Genomic DNA, 18,248 nt, shown 5'->3' with positions numbered 1-18,248 from the left:
TCGCCGTTCCCTTTACGGTCTTAAGCAGGCTCCTCGGGCCTGGTTTGAACGGCTTTGTTCGGCTCTTGGTTCGCTTGGATTCTATGGCTCTAAAACGGATCCTTCACTGTTTATATATTCACATCATGGGACACTTCTTTATATGCTCGTTTATGTTGATGACATTATTCTTACAGGGAACAATGACAGGGCTATTGATCAGGTTGTAAAACGTCTTGGCGCCACCTTTTCTTTACAAGATATGGGCCCTTTGTCTTACTTTCTCGGTGTGGAGGTTGTGCGTCAGGGTTCTGATATTATTTTATCTCAACGGAAATATATTCAGGATATACTTGCTCGTGCAAATTTGTTGTCGGCCAAACCTGTTCACTCTCCTTGTACTACCACATCATCCCTGTCTCTTGGTGACAGTCCAGCCTTCTCGGATCCGGTACGGTATCGCCAACTTGTGGGTGCATTACAGTATGTCACTCTCTCTCGTCCAGACATCTCCTTTGCTGTTAATAAGGTTTGTCAGTTCATGCACTCTCCCACAGAAAATCACTGGTCTGCGGTTAAAAGGATTTTGCGGTTTCTTCTTGGAACTATCAATCATGGTTTGCTGATCTCTCATTCATCACCGATTCATCTTCATGCCTATGCTGATTCGCATAACAGTTACATTCAGGCTTACTCAGATGCAGATTGGGCTGGTTGCCCTGATGACCGTCGATCCACGGGGGGATTTGCCATCTATCTCGGGAATAATCTAGTGTCTTGGTCTGCCAGAAAACAAAAGACTGTATCGAGGTCATCAACCGAATCTGAATACAAAGCTATGGCCGATACCGTCTCAGAGCTTGTTTGGCTTGAAACTCTTCTTCGTGAGTTACATGTTATAATGAAGGCTGCTCCTACTCTTTGGTGTGATAACTTGGGAGCTACTTATCTTTCCAGAAATCCAGTTTTCCATGCTAGAACCAAACATATTGAAGTTGATTATCACACTGTTCGTGAACGTGTTGCTCGGGGTCAACTGATGGTTAGATTCATATCTACAAAGGATCAGATTGCAGACATTTTCACAAAACCACTTCCGACTGATCGATTTGCTTTACTAAAGACCAAGCTTAAAGTCAGTTCCCGCCATTAGCTTGAGGGGGAGTATTAACCGAAGTCATTAAGGCCTTGGGCCGGCCCTAGCTTAGTTAAATGTGTTTAGGGTTTTCCTCTTCTTGTCTATATATACTAGATCTTTCATTATGTAATTTTATAACAATATAATACAAATTCAGTTTACATTGTTTATTAATAACCGTATCGAAACAAAACCGCATGATTTAATCCGCAAACAACACAAAACAAACACTTGTTGGAAGATTCCCGACGCCCTGTCAACTAGTTTTTAAAGGCATTACAATTTACACATCTTCATCTCCTTTGGAAGTTGAAGGATTTCATAGTAAATGCAAATGTCACTGCAAACAATAGACAGAAACCCACCACTGCAGTGGCCGCAACACCCAAAAATTCGTGGCGGTACCCCAATTCCTCTTTAAGAAACTGTCGTAACGGAACTGAATGCAAACCATCAGCAAGCTTTAGGGGTTCATTCACATCTCCATATTGTGACGTCAGCAGCCCGTACAAACTCCATGATACTGGATTCGCCCAATAATACCATCTCCACCATATAGGAAGCCTCTGTTGATCAACATTGACAAAAATGAACCTTTTTTTATTTTAGAGTTAAATGCCATTTTAGTCCCTGTGGTTTGAGTCATTTTGCCAGTTTAGTCCAAAAGTTTATTTTTTAACATTGACAAAATGAACTTTTTTTTATTTTAGAGTTAAATGCCATTTTAGTCCCTGTGGTTTGAGTCATTTTGCCAGTTTAGTCCAAAAGTTTATTTTTTGTCTGTGGGTCCAAAAAGGTTTCACTGTTGCCATTTTAGTCCGCTGGGTTAACTTCATCCATTATTCCTGTTAACAAGAAGGGCGATTCGGTCATTTTATATGGCCGAATTGTCTTTCTAGTTATCAAAATTATACAAAAAATAACCAAATTGCCCTTCTCGTTAACAGAAAAAATTGATGAAGTTAACCCAGTGGACTAAACTGGCAACAGTGAAACCTTTTTGGACCCACAGGAGAAAAATGAAACCTTTGGACCAAACTGGCAAAATGACCCAAACCACAGGGTCTAAAATGACATTTAACTCTTTTATAAAATACACAAAGAATAAAAAAATTAATAATAAAACTTTAGTTACCATGCGAGCGATCATAAATCCGCTGAAAAGGTTCCACAACATGTAAAAAGGAGCAGCAACGATAGCAGCGATATTATGGTTGGGTGTAACAGCAATCGTCATCATTCCAAAGAAGGTAAAGTATAGTAATGTGAAGTACATAAAATATATGTACCAAAATAATTTAAAGAAACTCCGTTCAAACGAAGCTAAAAAGTAGAAAATAAGGCTGTACACAAGCGATTGCACATACACATAAGGGAACTCTATTGCAACCTGCAAAAAGTAAAAAAATACATTATGTTAAGAATATATGTTTTAAAACTGTGCAAAAAGTAAAAAATAAGCAGAATGTACCTGTGCAAATGCAAATGGTAAAGCAGAATACATCCCTGCTGCTCTTTCTCTGTATGAAACAGACCTTTCAACGTAAACCACTGGTTGGACTGAAGCGGCGTTAGTAATTCCAATAAATAAAACTGCAGCATACATTGATCCCATTGCATTAAAAATATCCTGCTGTGTTTCCCTGAAAAAGTTACGAATTATTTGATCAATAGTCAACTTAACTACCTTTAGTATGATTATGAGTTCTGCTGTGTGCCACGTCAGTGCCTCGTCAGCATGGTCAAAACTTACTGCCAAGTCATCACTTTTTTTTACCACTAACATGGTCTGATTACTATAAATATTTTAAAGAGTAAAATGTCAAAATGGTACTTGAGGTTTTGGTCACTTTTGCCGCTTTAGTCCAAAACTGAAACGTTTTGAATATGGGTCATGTGGTTTCAATTTTGTTGCCATTTTCATCCAAAATCAAAATCTGGTCAGATTTTTCGGTTAACATTCAATTTTTTGTCTTTTTTCACCCATTTAATGAAGGGCAAAATGGTCTTTTTAATATTCTATTATAACAAATTAAAAAAAATCTGACCGTTTTTTCCCTTCATTCAAAGGGAGGAAAAAGACAAAAAAGTTGGATCTTAACTGAAAAATCTGACCAGATTTTTCTTTTGGATAAAAATGGCAACAAAATTGAAACCACAGGGACCCAGATTTAAAAGGTTTTGAGTTTTGAACTAAAGTGGCAAAAGTGGCTAAACCTCAGGGACCATTTTGGCAGTTTACTCTATTTTAAAAAGTGGCAAATTGAATTTTAATAGTCCCAATTGAGAATATTATAACCTCTAGTCCCTACTTTCTAACTATTTTTTTCTCAATGGACCTCCGTTAAAAAAAAAAAAAAAAAAAAAAAACTTAACCCAGTTAGTTTTTCGTTGATGTGTACATATGAGGAGGAAAAAAATTAATGTCCATGTCAGCAAAAAAAAAAAAAAAAAACTTTTTTTTCACCTCATATGTCCAAATCATCATCCATGTCAGCGAAAAACTATCCCTAAATCAAAATACTCAGACTATACTAAAAATGCTCACCTTTTATCACCGAATTTCCAACACATTGTCCCAAACATCAACGATATGATAACTGTGTAGAAAAACCGAACAGCTGTATATTGCGGGTTCCGCCAGTAGGACAGATTTTGCTTCCAAAGGCATGCAAGAAATTGACCGAAAAATGTCTGGGAATATTTGGTTGGAAAACTCAAGAATTTTGAATTCCTGTCTGGTTTGCTTAAGTTCTCGGCTAATTCTTGGTTTTGCCTACAAAAACAAAAACATAAAAAAATTTAATTTTTTTTTCTTTTTTTTTTTTTGTATTGAAGATTCGATTTTAATATTGAATTGTAGAAAAAAAGATTTAAATCCATTACAAATAGAAAGTAGTAACTTAAATATTAGCTTACAAATAAAGATATGATTCACGGTAAATTTCAGCAAAATCGACACCAAGACGGTTTTCTTCTGTTGCTGAAGTAACCTCGAGAATCCAAGCAGCCGGGTTATATCCAGGTCGGATCTTAGGTACTCCTTTTACCGCCTCAAAATATTGTATCAGTTTGTGGGACCCAGTGCCTAAGGGACCAGCATAAATGAGCTTCCCGCCACGTTTCATCAGTAAAAGCTATTTGTTTGAAGGCAGTTGACCCGTTACGAATGAAAGAAGCAAACACAAATCAAGTCATAATAGTTAAAAAGGTCGAAAATGCTACCTCGTCAAACGATTCAAAGATATCAATGCTGGGCTGATGGATGGTGCAAACAATGGTCCGGCCGGTGTTGACTATATTTCTAACCGTTCTCATAACAATGGCAGCGGCTCGTGCATCAAGTCCCGAAGTAGGTTCATCCATAAATACAATAGAGGGGTTTGCAACTAACTCAACTGCAATTGTTAATCTTTTTCTTTGTTCAGTTGATAATCCGTCAATTCCAGGTAGACCAACTAGGGCTCCCTTGAGTGGATTTAATTCCACAAGTTCCATAACCTCTTCTACAAAGTCCTGAAATTTATATTGTCAATTTTTTTAAAAAAAAATGTGTTTTGGAACTGATAATCTGATTATGTGATTCTGAATTATCGCATAATCACTTTATTATATATACTAAAAAGCTATTTTGTTAACTTTTAATAATGACATGTTTAGCCCCTCAACTTTAATAAGGTTTTTTTTCATTATTTACCCTTACAGTTTATTATAATTATTAGAGTAAACTGCATTTTGGTCCCTGAGGTTTGGTCACTTTTGCCAATTTAGTCCAAAACTCAATCCTTTTGCATCTGGGTCCCTGTGGTTTCAGTTTTATTGCCATTTTGGCCCATAAATGAAATCAGGTCATATTCGTCTTATAAAATCTTGCAATATTGTCCTTTTTCTCAGGGGCAAATCAGGTCATATTTGTCTTATAAAATCTGGTATTTATTTATAAAAAACAAATGACCATTTTGCCCCTGAGGAAAAGGACAAAATAGCAGGATTTTATAAGACAAATATGACCTGATTTCATTTTTGGACCAAAATGGCAAGAAAACTAAAGCCACAGGGACCCAGATGCAAAAGTTTTGAGTTTTGGACTAAAGTGACAAAAGTGAACAAACCACATGGACCAAAATGGCAGTTTACTCTATTAGACTCTTAGTTTTTTCCCTTTACATTTATTGTAATTACAATTTAGACCCAAAATTTTTAATTTTTCCTTTTACTTATTTGTAGTCGTTTCTTTTTAGTTTCTTTCTCAACGTAATGTTTTTCTAAATTTTCTATATGTACCGTCGTAAGTAGGTTATTTCAATTGCATTCCGAACCCCCCGCACATATTCGTTTTTATGGTCATAACGAGTGTCGAGACTGTACCGTCACGGATTGAACCGATAACTTTTCCATGACTTTTGAATACTGCCGCAAGATGGTTTTTTTATCTTTACGTAGACTTGTCTGTCGCAATTTGCTTATTTTTATCTACGTTTCGACCCCACTAGCTTTCAAAAAAAATGATAACTAAATTTAACTAAGTTCATACCCTTTTCGTTGCTGCATTAATATCAGAAGGTAATCGAAGCCAAGCGGAGAACATCAATGCTTCATAAACGGTCAAACACGGGGAATGAACATCGTTTTGTTCACAATAACCAGAAATTCTTGCAAATGTTTCTTGGTTTTTAAGGTAACCCGAAACATAAATTTGGCCCGAGATATGGCCGCCGGTTTTTCTGCCAGCTAAGACATCCATAAGAGTCGTTTTACCAGCCCCACTGACACCGACCAACGCGGTAAGGAGACCCGGCCTAAAAGCTCCCGTTACATTGACCAATAATTGTAATTTGTTGACCGATAGACCTTGTTGCTTCAACTCCTAGAGCAAAGATTATATGAGATTGATAGATAAGTACGAAAAATATTAGAGTAAAATGCCATTTTCGTCCCTGAGATTTGCAACTTTTCCGACTTTCGTACAAAGGTTTGTTTTTCGCATTTGGATCCAAAAGGTTTGAAATCTTGGCATTTTCATCCGACTCGTTAACTCCATCCATTTTTTAACATTAAGTCAAGGGTATTTTTGTCATTTTAGCTATTTGTTTTGTTTAGTTATATCCTGGGTTTTAAAAAGCGCGCCCTAGGCGCGCCTAGGCGCAAGGCGCAACAAGGCGCAGGGTCTTGGGCTTTTTTGCTTCTCGCCTTGTATTTTTACAGGAAGCGCCAAAAAAGCGCATTTTTTGATGTTTTTTTGTGGGCTTTTTGGCCTGAGGCGCGCGCCTCATGTACCCTAAGCATTTTACTGCATAAAAATGTTGTACCTTGGGTTTTTTGACTTGTACATGTAGTTAAAATGGTATAAAAGCCTTGCTTATAGCTATATTTTGGTTAAAGGAAGCTAAAAACCTATGGGATATGTATGGGATATATAAAAAAAATTATATAAACATCTTGCGCCTCGGGTACGAAAAGCCCACCGCTTTTGCGCTTTGCGCTTCGCGCCTCAATTTTAGACCTCGTCGCTTTTGTGCGCCTCTCGCTTTTTAAAACCAAGGTTATATCAAAATGGCAAGATTAAATGGCGGAAATACCCCTGACTTGACGTTAAAAATTGGATGGAGTTAAGGAGTAGAATGAAAATGGCAACATTTCAAACTTTTGGATCCAGATTCGAAAAAACAAACCTTTGGACGAGAGTCGCAAAAGTGGCCAAACCTCAGGGACGAAAACGGCATTTTACTCAAAATATTATTTTTGAAAAATTTTAACATACCCGTGGGACATCGACGTAATAACTAATGTTCCGGAAAGACATGGTGAGAGGCTGAAATGGAAGAACCATTCCTCTTTGACTGTCGGCTTCGGCACCTACAGTAACCGTGAAGAAAACAGTTAAAGTTGACTAGTCAACTTCGATTGAGAAAGAATGTATATTTAGTTATATAATTATATTTATTTCTGCTACACACCAGCATATGAAGGTGAACGCTGCAAGTAATCTTTTAACTCAATGATAACAGATACAATTCCGTTTCTCGTCTTCTGCGATTTGACGGTCCCACGAGGGATAATTGCTTGATGGTTTCCAAGAGCTGTATGTAATATATTAAGGGCACTTAAAAAAATTTAAGAGTAAAGTACAAGGATGGTCCCTATGGTTTACCAAAATTTTAGATTTGGTCCCTAACTTTCCAAAAGTACACAGATGGTCCCTGTGGTTTGCACTTGGTAACGCATTTAGTCCCCAGATTTTTCAAAAGTACACGGGTGGTCCCTGTGCTTTTCACTTTGTAACACATTTAGTCCCTGACTTGGACATGCTATGACCTTTAGATTTGTCGGATGGGGACTAAAAATGTGATACAAAATGCAAACCATAGGAACTATCCGTGTACTTTTTCGGCATGCTTTTCTCCCCGAATCAAAAATAACAAAACCAAAAGAGTTAATTACCGTTTTCGTCCCTGTGGTTTGTCAAAAATCACTATTTCAGTCCATTAGTTTGAAAAATACGGTTTCAGTCCCTGTGGTTTCACTTGCGTAACCATTTCAGTCCTTGTACTAACAGAATAAATAGATTGAAATGGTTACGAAAGTGAAACCACAGGAATGAAATGGTTACGAAAGTGATACCACGAGGACTGAAATCGCAATTTTTAAACTAAGGACTGAAATAGTGATTTTTGACAAATCACAGGACGAAAACAGTAATTAACTCAAACCAAAATGATATTTGGGTTGACTATCTATACATTAACCCTAATTGTTACAGCAAGGAGAAAACTTACGATTAAGATACGTAAGGAATAATGTAAAGAGAACGTTGAATAAAATAGTGTAACCAAGTAAAGCACCAACTCCAATCCAATACCAATAATCTTCCGGAAACAGACTTCTGACTTTCAGTAGCATAGTTCCCAAAGGGATGTCAGTATTGTTTCCAGCTGCCTGCGCACCCGATACAAATATAAGTCAGAGAAAACGTCTCATATTGAGCATATTTTATTGTTAACGGGTCAACGGGTAAAATTAGAGTTTTCAGCTATATATAAGTCTTACCTTATCCCAAGTATCCCCCAAGAACTCATTGACTGAAACCGCATTTTGGGCATACATTAAAGGGGAAAACCAGTAACCCCAAATCCACCAAGCCGGGATGCTATCTACAATAATATTATAACACTGATTTACTTTCAATATGTATATTTTATTAGCCTAATTCTGTAAAAACACAGATCGGATCGATAAACTAGCACACGGTGATCAAATTTGATAACAAGACGGAAGTCTGAGATAATAACATCAACCGACAACCGGTAATCAAACGGACAACATAATGTTTAGATAATCACAAACATAGAACGGACCGAATGTGTGATGTCATCAACAAACTGCATACAAAAGTAACCAACTTTCAAAAATTCTGATTGAAAATCATGGGTAACAGCTCACATATCGGTAACTTTTGACAATGTTGACTTTTTTCCGGTACCTAATAACTGGTATCTTAGGTAAAATACTTAAAAAATATATTTAAAGTTCTATGGTTTTCTTTGGCTTTTTAAAAAGATGGTTACCAAGAACAGAAAACAGACCAAAGTTGGCCACTTTTTTCATAAGAGTTAATTACTATTATCGTCCCTGTGGTTTGTCAAAAATCACTATTTCAGTCCATTAGTTTAAAAATTGCGATTTCAGTCCCTGTGGTTTCACTTTCGTAACCATTTCAATCCATTTATTATGTTAGTACAGGGACTGAAATGGTTACGAGGTGGACTGAAATGGTTACGAAAGTGAAACCACAGGGACTGAAATCACAATTTTTAAACTAATGGACTGAAATAGTGATTTTTGACAAACCACAGGGACGAAAAAAGTAATTAACTCTTTTCATAAAGTTGGCCCTTTTATAAATTAAAAAAAAAAAAAGTTAAAAGTATACCTCTAGACAGTATAAATCCACCGAGTGCCATGACAACCAACATGGCAAAAGATCCGAACGTATTAGCAACTATCATATTTCTGCCTAAAGATCCCATCACGCGAAATAGACCGATCGACATTTGGTTCAACAAGAAGTATAACAAGAACTGCTTCAAGCATCTACAGATATCAACATAATAAAAGTATATAAATAATGGGAATTAAATACTAATGATTAAAAAGTAAAGGAAAACTGGATTTTAATAATTCCAACTTTGACATATTGGCCGACAATAATCCTAACTAAAGAAATGTTTTATGACAATCCCAACTTTTAACCTATTTTCCCCAGCGATCTCATACTAACTAAAGATTTAACCTAGTTAGTTTTTGCTGACGTGGACTGGTTATGTGGCAAAAAAGTCAAAAGTTTTGCTGACATGGACTGCTAATGTGGCATATAAGTCAGTTTTGGTGACGTGGACTGCTTATGTGGCAAAGTTCTGATGACGTGAACTGCTTGTGTGAGAGTCCATGTCAGCAAAAACTAACTGGGTTAACTTTTAGTTAGTGTGGGATCGTTGGGAGAAATAGGTTAAAAGTTGGGACTGTTGTCGGCAAATATGTTAAAGTTGGGATTATTAAAATCTAATTTCCTAAAGTAAATAATTTGAAGAAGATGCACCTTGATAATTGGGGATCAAAACCAACGAGATAATATGTGACGGCCACCCAAATACCGGATTCTATAATTGATGAAGGAATGCTTAAAAGCCAAGACGGAAGAGTGTAAACCCAGCAGGGGTAGAAATGTAAATCTCTGTGCTTGTAGATAACGGGAAGTTTGGCTATTAACATTGGGACCTCCATAAAACCGTTGAATAATATCATGACTATTGCGAAATATAGAGCGCCAAGATAAACTCCACCGTCATCCAGTGAATTACGATGCAAAGTTGTACGGAAAAATACACTCGTCATGACCAAAACCACCAACATAAGCTGCAAAAAAAAACAACAATCAAAATCAGTTAAAAAAAATAAAATAAACAAGAATGGAATTTTGTAAGATACCATGCCTCAATTCCTTTTGTAAATAATAATAACAACAATAATAATTATAAATAATAAGAAGAGTAAAATGCCATGTCGTCCCTGAGGTTTGGCCAGTTTTGTGACTATTGTCCAAAGGTTTATTTTCCACGTCTGGTTTCTAAAGGTTTGAAATCTTGTCATTTTCATCCGGCTCGTTAACTCCATCCATTTTCTCCGTTTAGGCAAGGGTATTTTCGTCTTTTTTGTTAACTTAAGGGTAATTTCGTCTTTTTTGAATACTTGTACATTATGCTAAATGCTTGTACATAAAGTGAAAAAGAACGAATTGCCCTTTAAGTTAACAAAAAAAACGAAGATACCCCTGCCTTAACGGAGAAAATGGATGGACTTAACGAGCCGGATAAAAATGGCAAGATTTCAAAAGTTTTGGATCCAGATGTGGAAAACAAACCTTTCGATGAAAGTCGCAAAACTGGCCAAACTTCAGGGACGAATATGGCATTTTACTCTAATAATAATAAAATCCCAATAGAAAAGGACAAAAAAAGACCTGCTAAACTGGTAGAATCAAGAACGAGTGCATATAAAGTATCTTTTGATTTTATGTAAAAAATAGGTAATAACAATAAAAGTGTGTAAGTATATACCTGAAAGTATTTGAAGATATAAACCAACGATTCACGTTTAAGAAGTAACATCTGCCATTTGAAACTAATTTTGAGTAGCTTCATTCTTTCTACACCATAAGTGTGTGTAGAAAGGGCTGCAGGATGATTACGGCGTTTATCAAACGGAATCGCCAGCTCACGTGATAAATTTCTACCGAGAAAGTTTGATTTAAATACTTCTACAAATTTCTCAACGGGAACGTATTCGTAATGTTCGTCAAGTGACCAATATTGTTCTTGATCTTTTACCGATGTAACCTGAGTGCAAAAAGAAAATTTTAAGTTTGAAAAAAGGGGAACAATGAGGTGATCCAAATTTACCTAAATGCCCTTTGACAGTAATCACATATCTAATAAGTATTAATATTATGTGTGTCCTTTTATGTCAATTAACACTTTTAAGCTACAACAACAGCTACTCGAGATCGGCTCGAGAAAAAGTTCGAAACGAGCCAAGCCGAACCTTATCGAGCCCGAGCCGACCTTGAGCTTAAAATAAAGCTCGTTTATTTATCGAGCCAGAGCTCGAGCCTCGCATGTGAAGCTCGTCAGGCTCTTTGAGCCTTATCGAGCCTTAGTGTAATATTATTTTTTATTAATATTTAATAACATTTACTGCGTATTTAAAGGTGTCTAGTAAACGAGCCGAGCCAAGCTTATTTAAACTTGTTTGCGAGCCGAGCCCGAACCTAAAAATAAGCTTGTTTAGTAAACGAGCCCGGGCTTCACTTATCGAGCTCGCAAGCCTAAACGAGTCTATTATTTATAATATTTTTATTTAATACATTAATTAATAGATGATAATCGAGGCGAGCTCGAACTTAAGAAACTACCAACAGCTGAGCTAGAGCTTTAAAAAGGAAGCTTGAGCCGAGCTCGAGCTCTCATAAGTTAATCGAGCTCGAGCTTGGTCGAGCTCAGGCTCGGCTCATTTGATATCAAAAAAGTAAGTGATGGTGATTACTTCTTGTAAAAAATCGGCCACATTTTTCCTCTTCGGGCACTGAAAACCCATAGAAGCAAAGAAAGCGATGGCAGCATTGCGGGGCCCTTGGTACACAATTTGACCTTCACATAGTAAAATCAAATCATCAAACAACTCAAACGTTTGAGGATCCGGTTGCAACAACGAGACGACGGTTGTCCCATCAAGAGCACGAGTTGAATGTTTAAGGTAGTTAATGATTTGATAAGTGGTTGAGCTATCAAGGCCGGTTGATATCTCATCCATGAAAAGAACCCGTGAGGGTCCCACTAGCAGTTCTCCTGAAGTCAACCGTTTCATTTGACCACCGGAAATCCCTTTACGCATTTCGTCTCCTACTAGTGTATCCGCGCATATATCCAATCCTAAAATCTTTGCACACATTTCAGAATCATACAACACTTCAAAATATTTTTTTTAATTTTCAATGGTTAAAATATGATCTTTGAAACCATAGCGTACCTTCATAAGGTAATCCACTACGAGACTCGTCTTGTCTTCTCCAAGTGCCACCGTCTAAAGTGAAAACATATAGTTTTGTTATAGAAAATTAGGCTAATTGAATAAAAAGGTAGCCAACATATATCAAATTTTTATTTTGGTGATATGTATTTTCTTTCTCTATAAAGCTACAAAATTTCGATATTTTCATATTGGGTTACCAGCTTTCAGGAGTGGGTGACTTAGGGCTGCAAACGAACCGAACGTTCAGCGAATAGTTCGTAAACCGTTCGGCAGGAAGTTCGTTTGTTCGTTCACTTATTAGAACACGAACAAGGAATTTCTTTTGTTTAGTTAAATAAACGAACATGAACAGAGGCCGTGTTCGTTCATTTATGTTCATGAACGTTCGGTAATGTGTTCGTTTATGTTCGTTTGTGTTCGATAGTTCATTAGTCTTTTTATTTCTTATATTTTATTTGAATACTTCAAAATTCTGACAAATAAAATATATCTAATAAATATCAGTGTATTACATATTATGTTCATTAACGCTTGTTTGTGTTCGTTTGTTTCCATCTGTGTTCATGAACATTAGTTTGTGTTCATGAACGTTCGTTTGCGTTCGTTGCCTAAAATTAACAAATGAACACAAACAACAAACACAAACATGTTCATTTCCATAACAAACAAACACGCTCATAAAATCTTGTTTGGTATGTCTTAATGAATAGTTCGTGAACACATAAATCTCCTTAACAAACAAACACGAACAAGGTATTGTTCGTGTTCGTTCAGTTCGTGTGCAGCCCCATGTGTGAGCGTGGGAAAACTAGGATATATTAACAAAAAAAAAGATAGAAGGTAAAAGCATGCACCTTTATAAATATATCAAGATCTTCATCGGGTCTAATTCCAGCGTTTTTCTCTTTTCTTAGAAGTTCCATAATCATATCTATTATCAATTTTCCATAGTACCACATTATACATATAAAACAACTAAATTATTAAAATAAATCACAATCAACTTGAATATACCTTTTTTATAACCAAAACCTTGACAACCCTCTGCGAATTGAAGCGTCTCCCTAACCGTCATATCAGCCATATGACAATCTTGTTGACTGACATACGCACAAGTTCTTTGAGGTACAAATTCGTTTAACTCGCTTCCATTATATGTGATTTTTCCGGACAACTTCACAAAATAAATATATTATACTTAAAAGTCGAATTAAATGGTAAATTCATGAGCATCAGCGTAAAAAGTAAATATTGCTAAACTGTGATAAAACTCTATAAACCTTTAATCCACGTCCAAGACGTCCAGCTAGAGCCAAAAGTAGTGTCGTTTTACCAGAGCTTGGGGGACCCAAAAGGAGAGTTAACCTGAAAGATTAATAACAAATTGACATTAAGTAGTTACTTGAAGGGCTAATTGTACAAAAAAAATATATTACTTTTAGGAATTCCTACTTTTTATTATGTGAAGAGTAAACTACGCGGATAGTCCTTGTGGTTTACCAATATTTTGGATTTGGTCCCTAGCTTTCCAAAACTACACAGATGGTCTCTGTGGTTTGCACTTTGTAACGCATTTAGTCCCCAAATTTTTCCAAAAGTACATGGATGGTCCCTGTGGTTTGCACTTTGTAACACATTTAGTAACTTGGACATGCTAAAACCTTTAAATTTGTTGGCTGCGAACTAAATAAAATTATAGAGTGCAAACCACAGGGACCATCCATGTACTTTTAGAAAACTAGGGACCAAATCCAAAATTTTGGTAAACCCCACGGACCATTCGTGTACTTTACTCTTATGTGAATATTCAAGCAAAGTTATGACATAAATGTTTACCTGGAAGGTCTAATAATACCGCTAACATCATTTAAAATGCTCAATTTTGTTCTTCTGCCAGGAAAGATCCTTAATTTCCTCAAGAAAGCCTTGAAAAGATGTCACAGGGTAATATGTCAGCATGTATAACATAACAAATAGAGTTAATTGCCCGGATGGTCCCTGTGGTTTCACGTTTTTTCACGTTTAGTCCCCACCTTTTGAAAATAGCAGGTATGCTCCCTATGGTTTGTCATTTTGTTACTCGGATAGTCCCCTGAGTAGATGTCAGTTAGTTTGAAAAAACGTGAAACCATAGGGAGCATACCTGCTATTTTCAAAAGGTGGAGACTAAACGTGAAAAAAACGTGAAACCACAGGGACCATCCGGGCAATTAACTCTAACAAATATATTCAAAACATTTTATTCAAATCAAAAATGAAAAATTCAAAACAAAATAAATACAATGTTATTACTCCAAAAACTTACCTCACTGAAGTTAAAAACAGAATTAGGTAAGGTAGGCAATGCTCTGCTCCCCACATGTACAAACGCATCTATATGCAGATTCTCAAATCGAACCTCCACTTTCGGAAATTTCAGATCAACACTAGCAAGAACACAATCAGACACAGATGAAATTAACCATGCATAATCAGAATTTACCTCACCCTTAACAACTTAAAAGTGATTATTACAACATGGAAAATGTAGGGTTGTAAATGACCCGAGCCAAACCATGCCGGGATGGGCTCGGCTTGGCTTGTTTATGTTAACGAACTGAAAAGTCGAGCTCGAGCTCGGCTTGTGAAAGGATTGAGCCAGCTCGATTATTTAATACTGTAGTGTTCACATATTTTGACATATATGAAAACAAACATAAAAAAACAGTATTAGAGCTGATAAAACAATATATAAGAGACATTTTTTTTCAATTTTTTCATATAATTATATTTCGAAAAGCAATAAGCAAGATTCAAAATCTTATATGTATTACTTTTGTTTATTTTTTCAACTTTTTATATATTTTAATTTGGCGTTTAAATTAAACGAGCCAGCTAACAAGCTATTTAATAAGTGAGCCAACGAGTCAGTTTATGAGCGAGCCATCGAGTCAGTTATCGAGCGAGCCACAAGCCAAGCCAACCCTGGCTCAAGCTCGACTCCTTAACAAACTGACCCGGCCCGGCTCGGCTCCTTTACAAACGAACCTTTTTCCGAGCCTAGCTTTTTTTACAAGCAAGAGATCAGCTTTTTTAAACATCTAAAAAAATTACACATTGCTCATCATCATCATACTCAGTAAATCCCACCAATAGCAAAGCAAAGGTAGGGTCTCAGGAGGGTAAGATGTAGACAGCCTTACCTCTACCCCGTAGGAATAGAGAGGCTGCTTCCAATGAGACCTCCGGCTCGATAGTAGTTTTGCATCAAGCCTTGGACATAAGGCACATAACACTCAGCAATTGAGACAACTGCCGATTAGTGCATGCACCCCCTTGTCTTTCGGCTATCAACGCCACCAGATGATGCATGATTAACCATCCCCTCTTTTAACGTTATTTTCACGAAAATAGTAAAATAACATTAAAATTCGTGCACTTCACTTCCCCCCCCCCCCGAGCGCCCACACATATATATACATTATATGTGCATACCGCAAGGGCTAAACATTAAAAATAAACAGTCAATAAACAATGGCTTACTTATCAAACCGGCGTCGAATCCGATCAAAAAACAACCCAGGATTCGCATTAACCGTACTAACCAACCTATCCAACACAATCTTCTTCTCATCATCATCAAGCTTACTAACATCAACAAGAGTAAACTCCCCACCACAACTCCTAAACACCGAGGTTCTCGCCCGAACAAACGTCGGCGATCGCTGCAACGCAGCCACCTGCAACGCCTCTTCATCGTTATCCTGTGTCCGCACGAACAAATTCCCAAGAGAATCCCACATTATAATCAATTGATCGAACAAACCATGCTGAAAGCGATGAACATTGTGAGGGATTTATGGTAATTGAGTTCAGTAAATTCGTCATTTTCTCAACAACTTTTGAATATGTTTGGGATGAGAAAGGCGGGTTGTTGAAGCAAGAAGGTTCTGTGAATTGGTTGTTTATGATTTTTTTGAAAATTAGTGAAGAATTTGTGTGGGATTGAAGCGAGAAAGGGGATTTGGGAAATTAGGGTTTTAGGTTGATTTTGGTGAGAATTAATTTGGGGGAGAATGTTGTTTCTTTGGAGTTGTTGGAAACGGTTGAGAATATTATTGGTTTGTTTTCCCTCTTGATTTTTGGCTTCTAAGCATTTAAACAAGGATTTTTTTTTTTTTTTTTTTTGAGTTAAATGTCATTTTAGTCCTTGTGATTTGGGTTATTTTGTCAGTTTAGTCTAATAGTTTCATTTTTCGCATGTGGGTCCAAAAAAGTTCCATGGTTTAAGTTCATCCATTTTTTCTGTTAACGAGAAGGGCAATTCGGTTATCTTATATGGTCGAATTGTCCTTCTAGTTAACAGAATTACATATAAAATGACTGAATTGCCCTTCTCGCTAATATAAAAAATGGATAAAGTTAACACAGTGGATTAAAATGGCAACGGTGAAACATTTTTGGACCCAGAGGTGAAAAATGAAACATTTAGACTAAACTGACAAAATAACCTAAACCACAGGAACTAAAATGGCATTTAACTCTTTTTTTCGTATAAGTTTGAGATAATAAGGTTAATAAGTTTAAAAATTAACAACTATCAAAATATTGACAGTACTTGCTTAATATATGTAATTAGTCATGTTATTCCAATTTTGGTTAGGGATAGAGGCTCTCGTCTTCCTGAGAGAACACTCAATTCCTGACATGGGTAAGATTAGAAATATATCGATGTTGTTTAGGAGTAGAAACAGAGTAACATTCGTTGTTCAAAAAATATGAATACACGTATAATTCGTCACATCAATTGGTTCTATTTGTAGACCTATTTTAAGTAACATCAACCGTTTCAAGTTACAAATGAGTGTTTAAGTTTTGGTCATTTTTGTTAAACGAACGTACAACATAGTTTTCATTTAATTTAAATGGACATATAAAATATGTAAATAGGCAGTTAAACAAGTGTAGAGCCATGTAAATGGGCGTGAAAGTGAAAGGCACGCCACGAAAGCGGAAGACTCATCACATTCACATTCACTATCACTTAACACTTGGTGTGTCACGGTGTTTGTGTAGAGTTCAACGTGACTAAGCTTCCTTTCACAACCACATAACATATAACACATAGTCTTCTTCTATTTAGCCTTTTAATTTACATGTTATATAATGTTAACTTGTAGTTATTAAATTCATATTGTCAATTGTGGGATAATGTACTTGATACGTATCACACACGATTACCATTACTTAAACATGACTTTAGCATCAAGATTAATAAAACCTTAGCTTGTTAAAGTATTTTTGAAATTATATATCCTACAATTTTTGAAATTATATATCCTACAATTACATGTTATACAATTTGTGACCCGCCTCCTAGCTCAGTTGGTTTTCTGCAGGGGGTTTGCTTTTGGCCACCCCGGTTCGAATCCCGGCGTCTACGGCTTGTGTGGCGGGTTGTCCCAATGATGGATCGTATCCTACCGAGGCATGGTGCGGTCTTGAGGGCAACCCGGTTTTACCCAGCTGTTACCCCAGCGAGTCTCTCGTGTGGGAGCAGTATGGTTTCCGGGCGGAAGTCAGCTTACGCGACGGCCGGGGCCCAATCGAACATCGCGTCCGTAGGCGCGGGGCTGACGGGGGAATGTCTTTGACATGAACCCGGTGACCTCTGGTCCAGTACATAGAAAGTCACCTTCCAAAAAAAAATATATATATCCTACAATTTTAAAGGTGTTATGAATAATTCATTCGGTGGATGACAATTATATGCACAGTAAAAGCGCACAGTAAAGGAAATAATTCATTCGAATTATTATTTATAGGCCCCACCAGTTTTGTTTTTATTTCCTTTTCTTTTCTATATAAACAGCATTCGATCTTGTGATTCAATATACGAAACAAGAGAAAATATTCTGTAATAAAGAAGAGGGGATACTAAGAGAGATATATTTCATATTGAGGAAGTTTTGATCTCTAGTTTTATAACACGTTATCAGCACGAGCGCTGTCAACCAAGCAAATCAACAAAAGCAAAGGAGCTATTACCATACTCAATCACGAGCGC

The 18,248-nt window shown here is 36.6% G+C and overlaps 1 protein-coding gene across 1 annotated transcript; it reads right to left on the bottom strand.

Annotated features, from left to right (window-relative positions):
- Positions 1-1,260: 1,260 nt before the first annotated feature.
- On the bottom strand, positions 1,261-16,289 carry LOC110936592 (ABC transporter G family member 32). The gene is made up of 22 exons (XM_022178999.2): positions 15,725-16,289; positions 14,508-14,628; positions 14,039-14,127; positions 13,483-13,567; positions 13,217-13,376; positions 13,057-13,133; positions 12,200-12,253; positions 11,717-12,109; positions 10,732-11,010; positions 9,714-10,030; positions 9,048-9,208; positions 8,165-8,268; positions 7,894-8,053; positions 7,075-7,197; positions 6,879-6,973; positions 5,652-5,984; positions 4,343-4,633; positions 4,037-4,254; positions 3,666-3,893; positions 2,589-2,760; positions 2,253-2,507; positions 1,261-1,683 (listed from the first exon to the last, which is right to left on the bottom strand). The coding sequence occupies exons 1-22, from the start codon at positions 15,982-15,984 to the stop codon at positions 1,411-1,413; spliced, it is 4,248 nt and encodes a 1,415-aa protein (XP_022034691.1). The 5' UTR covers positions 15,985-16,289; the 3' UTR covers positions 1,261-1,410.
- Between the last annotated feature and the right edge of the window lie 1,959 nt (positions 16,290-18,248).

This window comes from Helianthus annuus, chromosome 1 (genome assembly GCF_002127325.2).
Source record: "Helianthus annuus cultivar XRQ/B chromosome 1, HanXRQr2.0-SUNRISE, whole genome shotgun sequence".
Classification (NCBI taxonomy): domain Eukaryota; kingdom Viridiplantae; phylum Streptophyta; class Magnoliopsida; order Asterales; family Asteraceae; genus Helianthus; species Helianthus annuus.
This window is presented reverse-complemented; position numbering and strand designations above follow the sequence as displayed.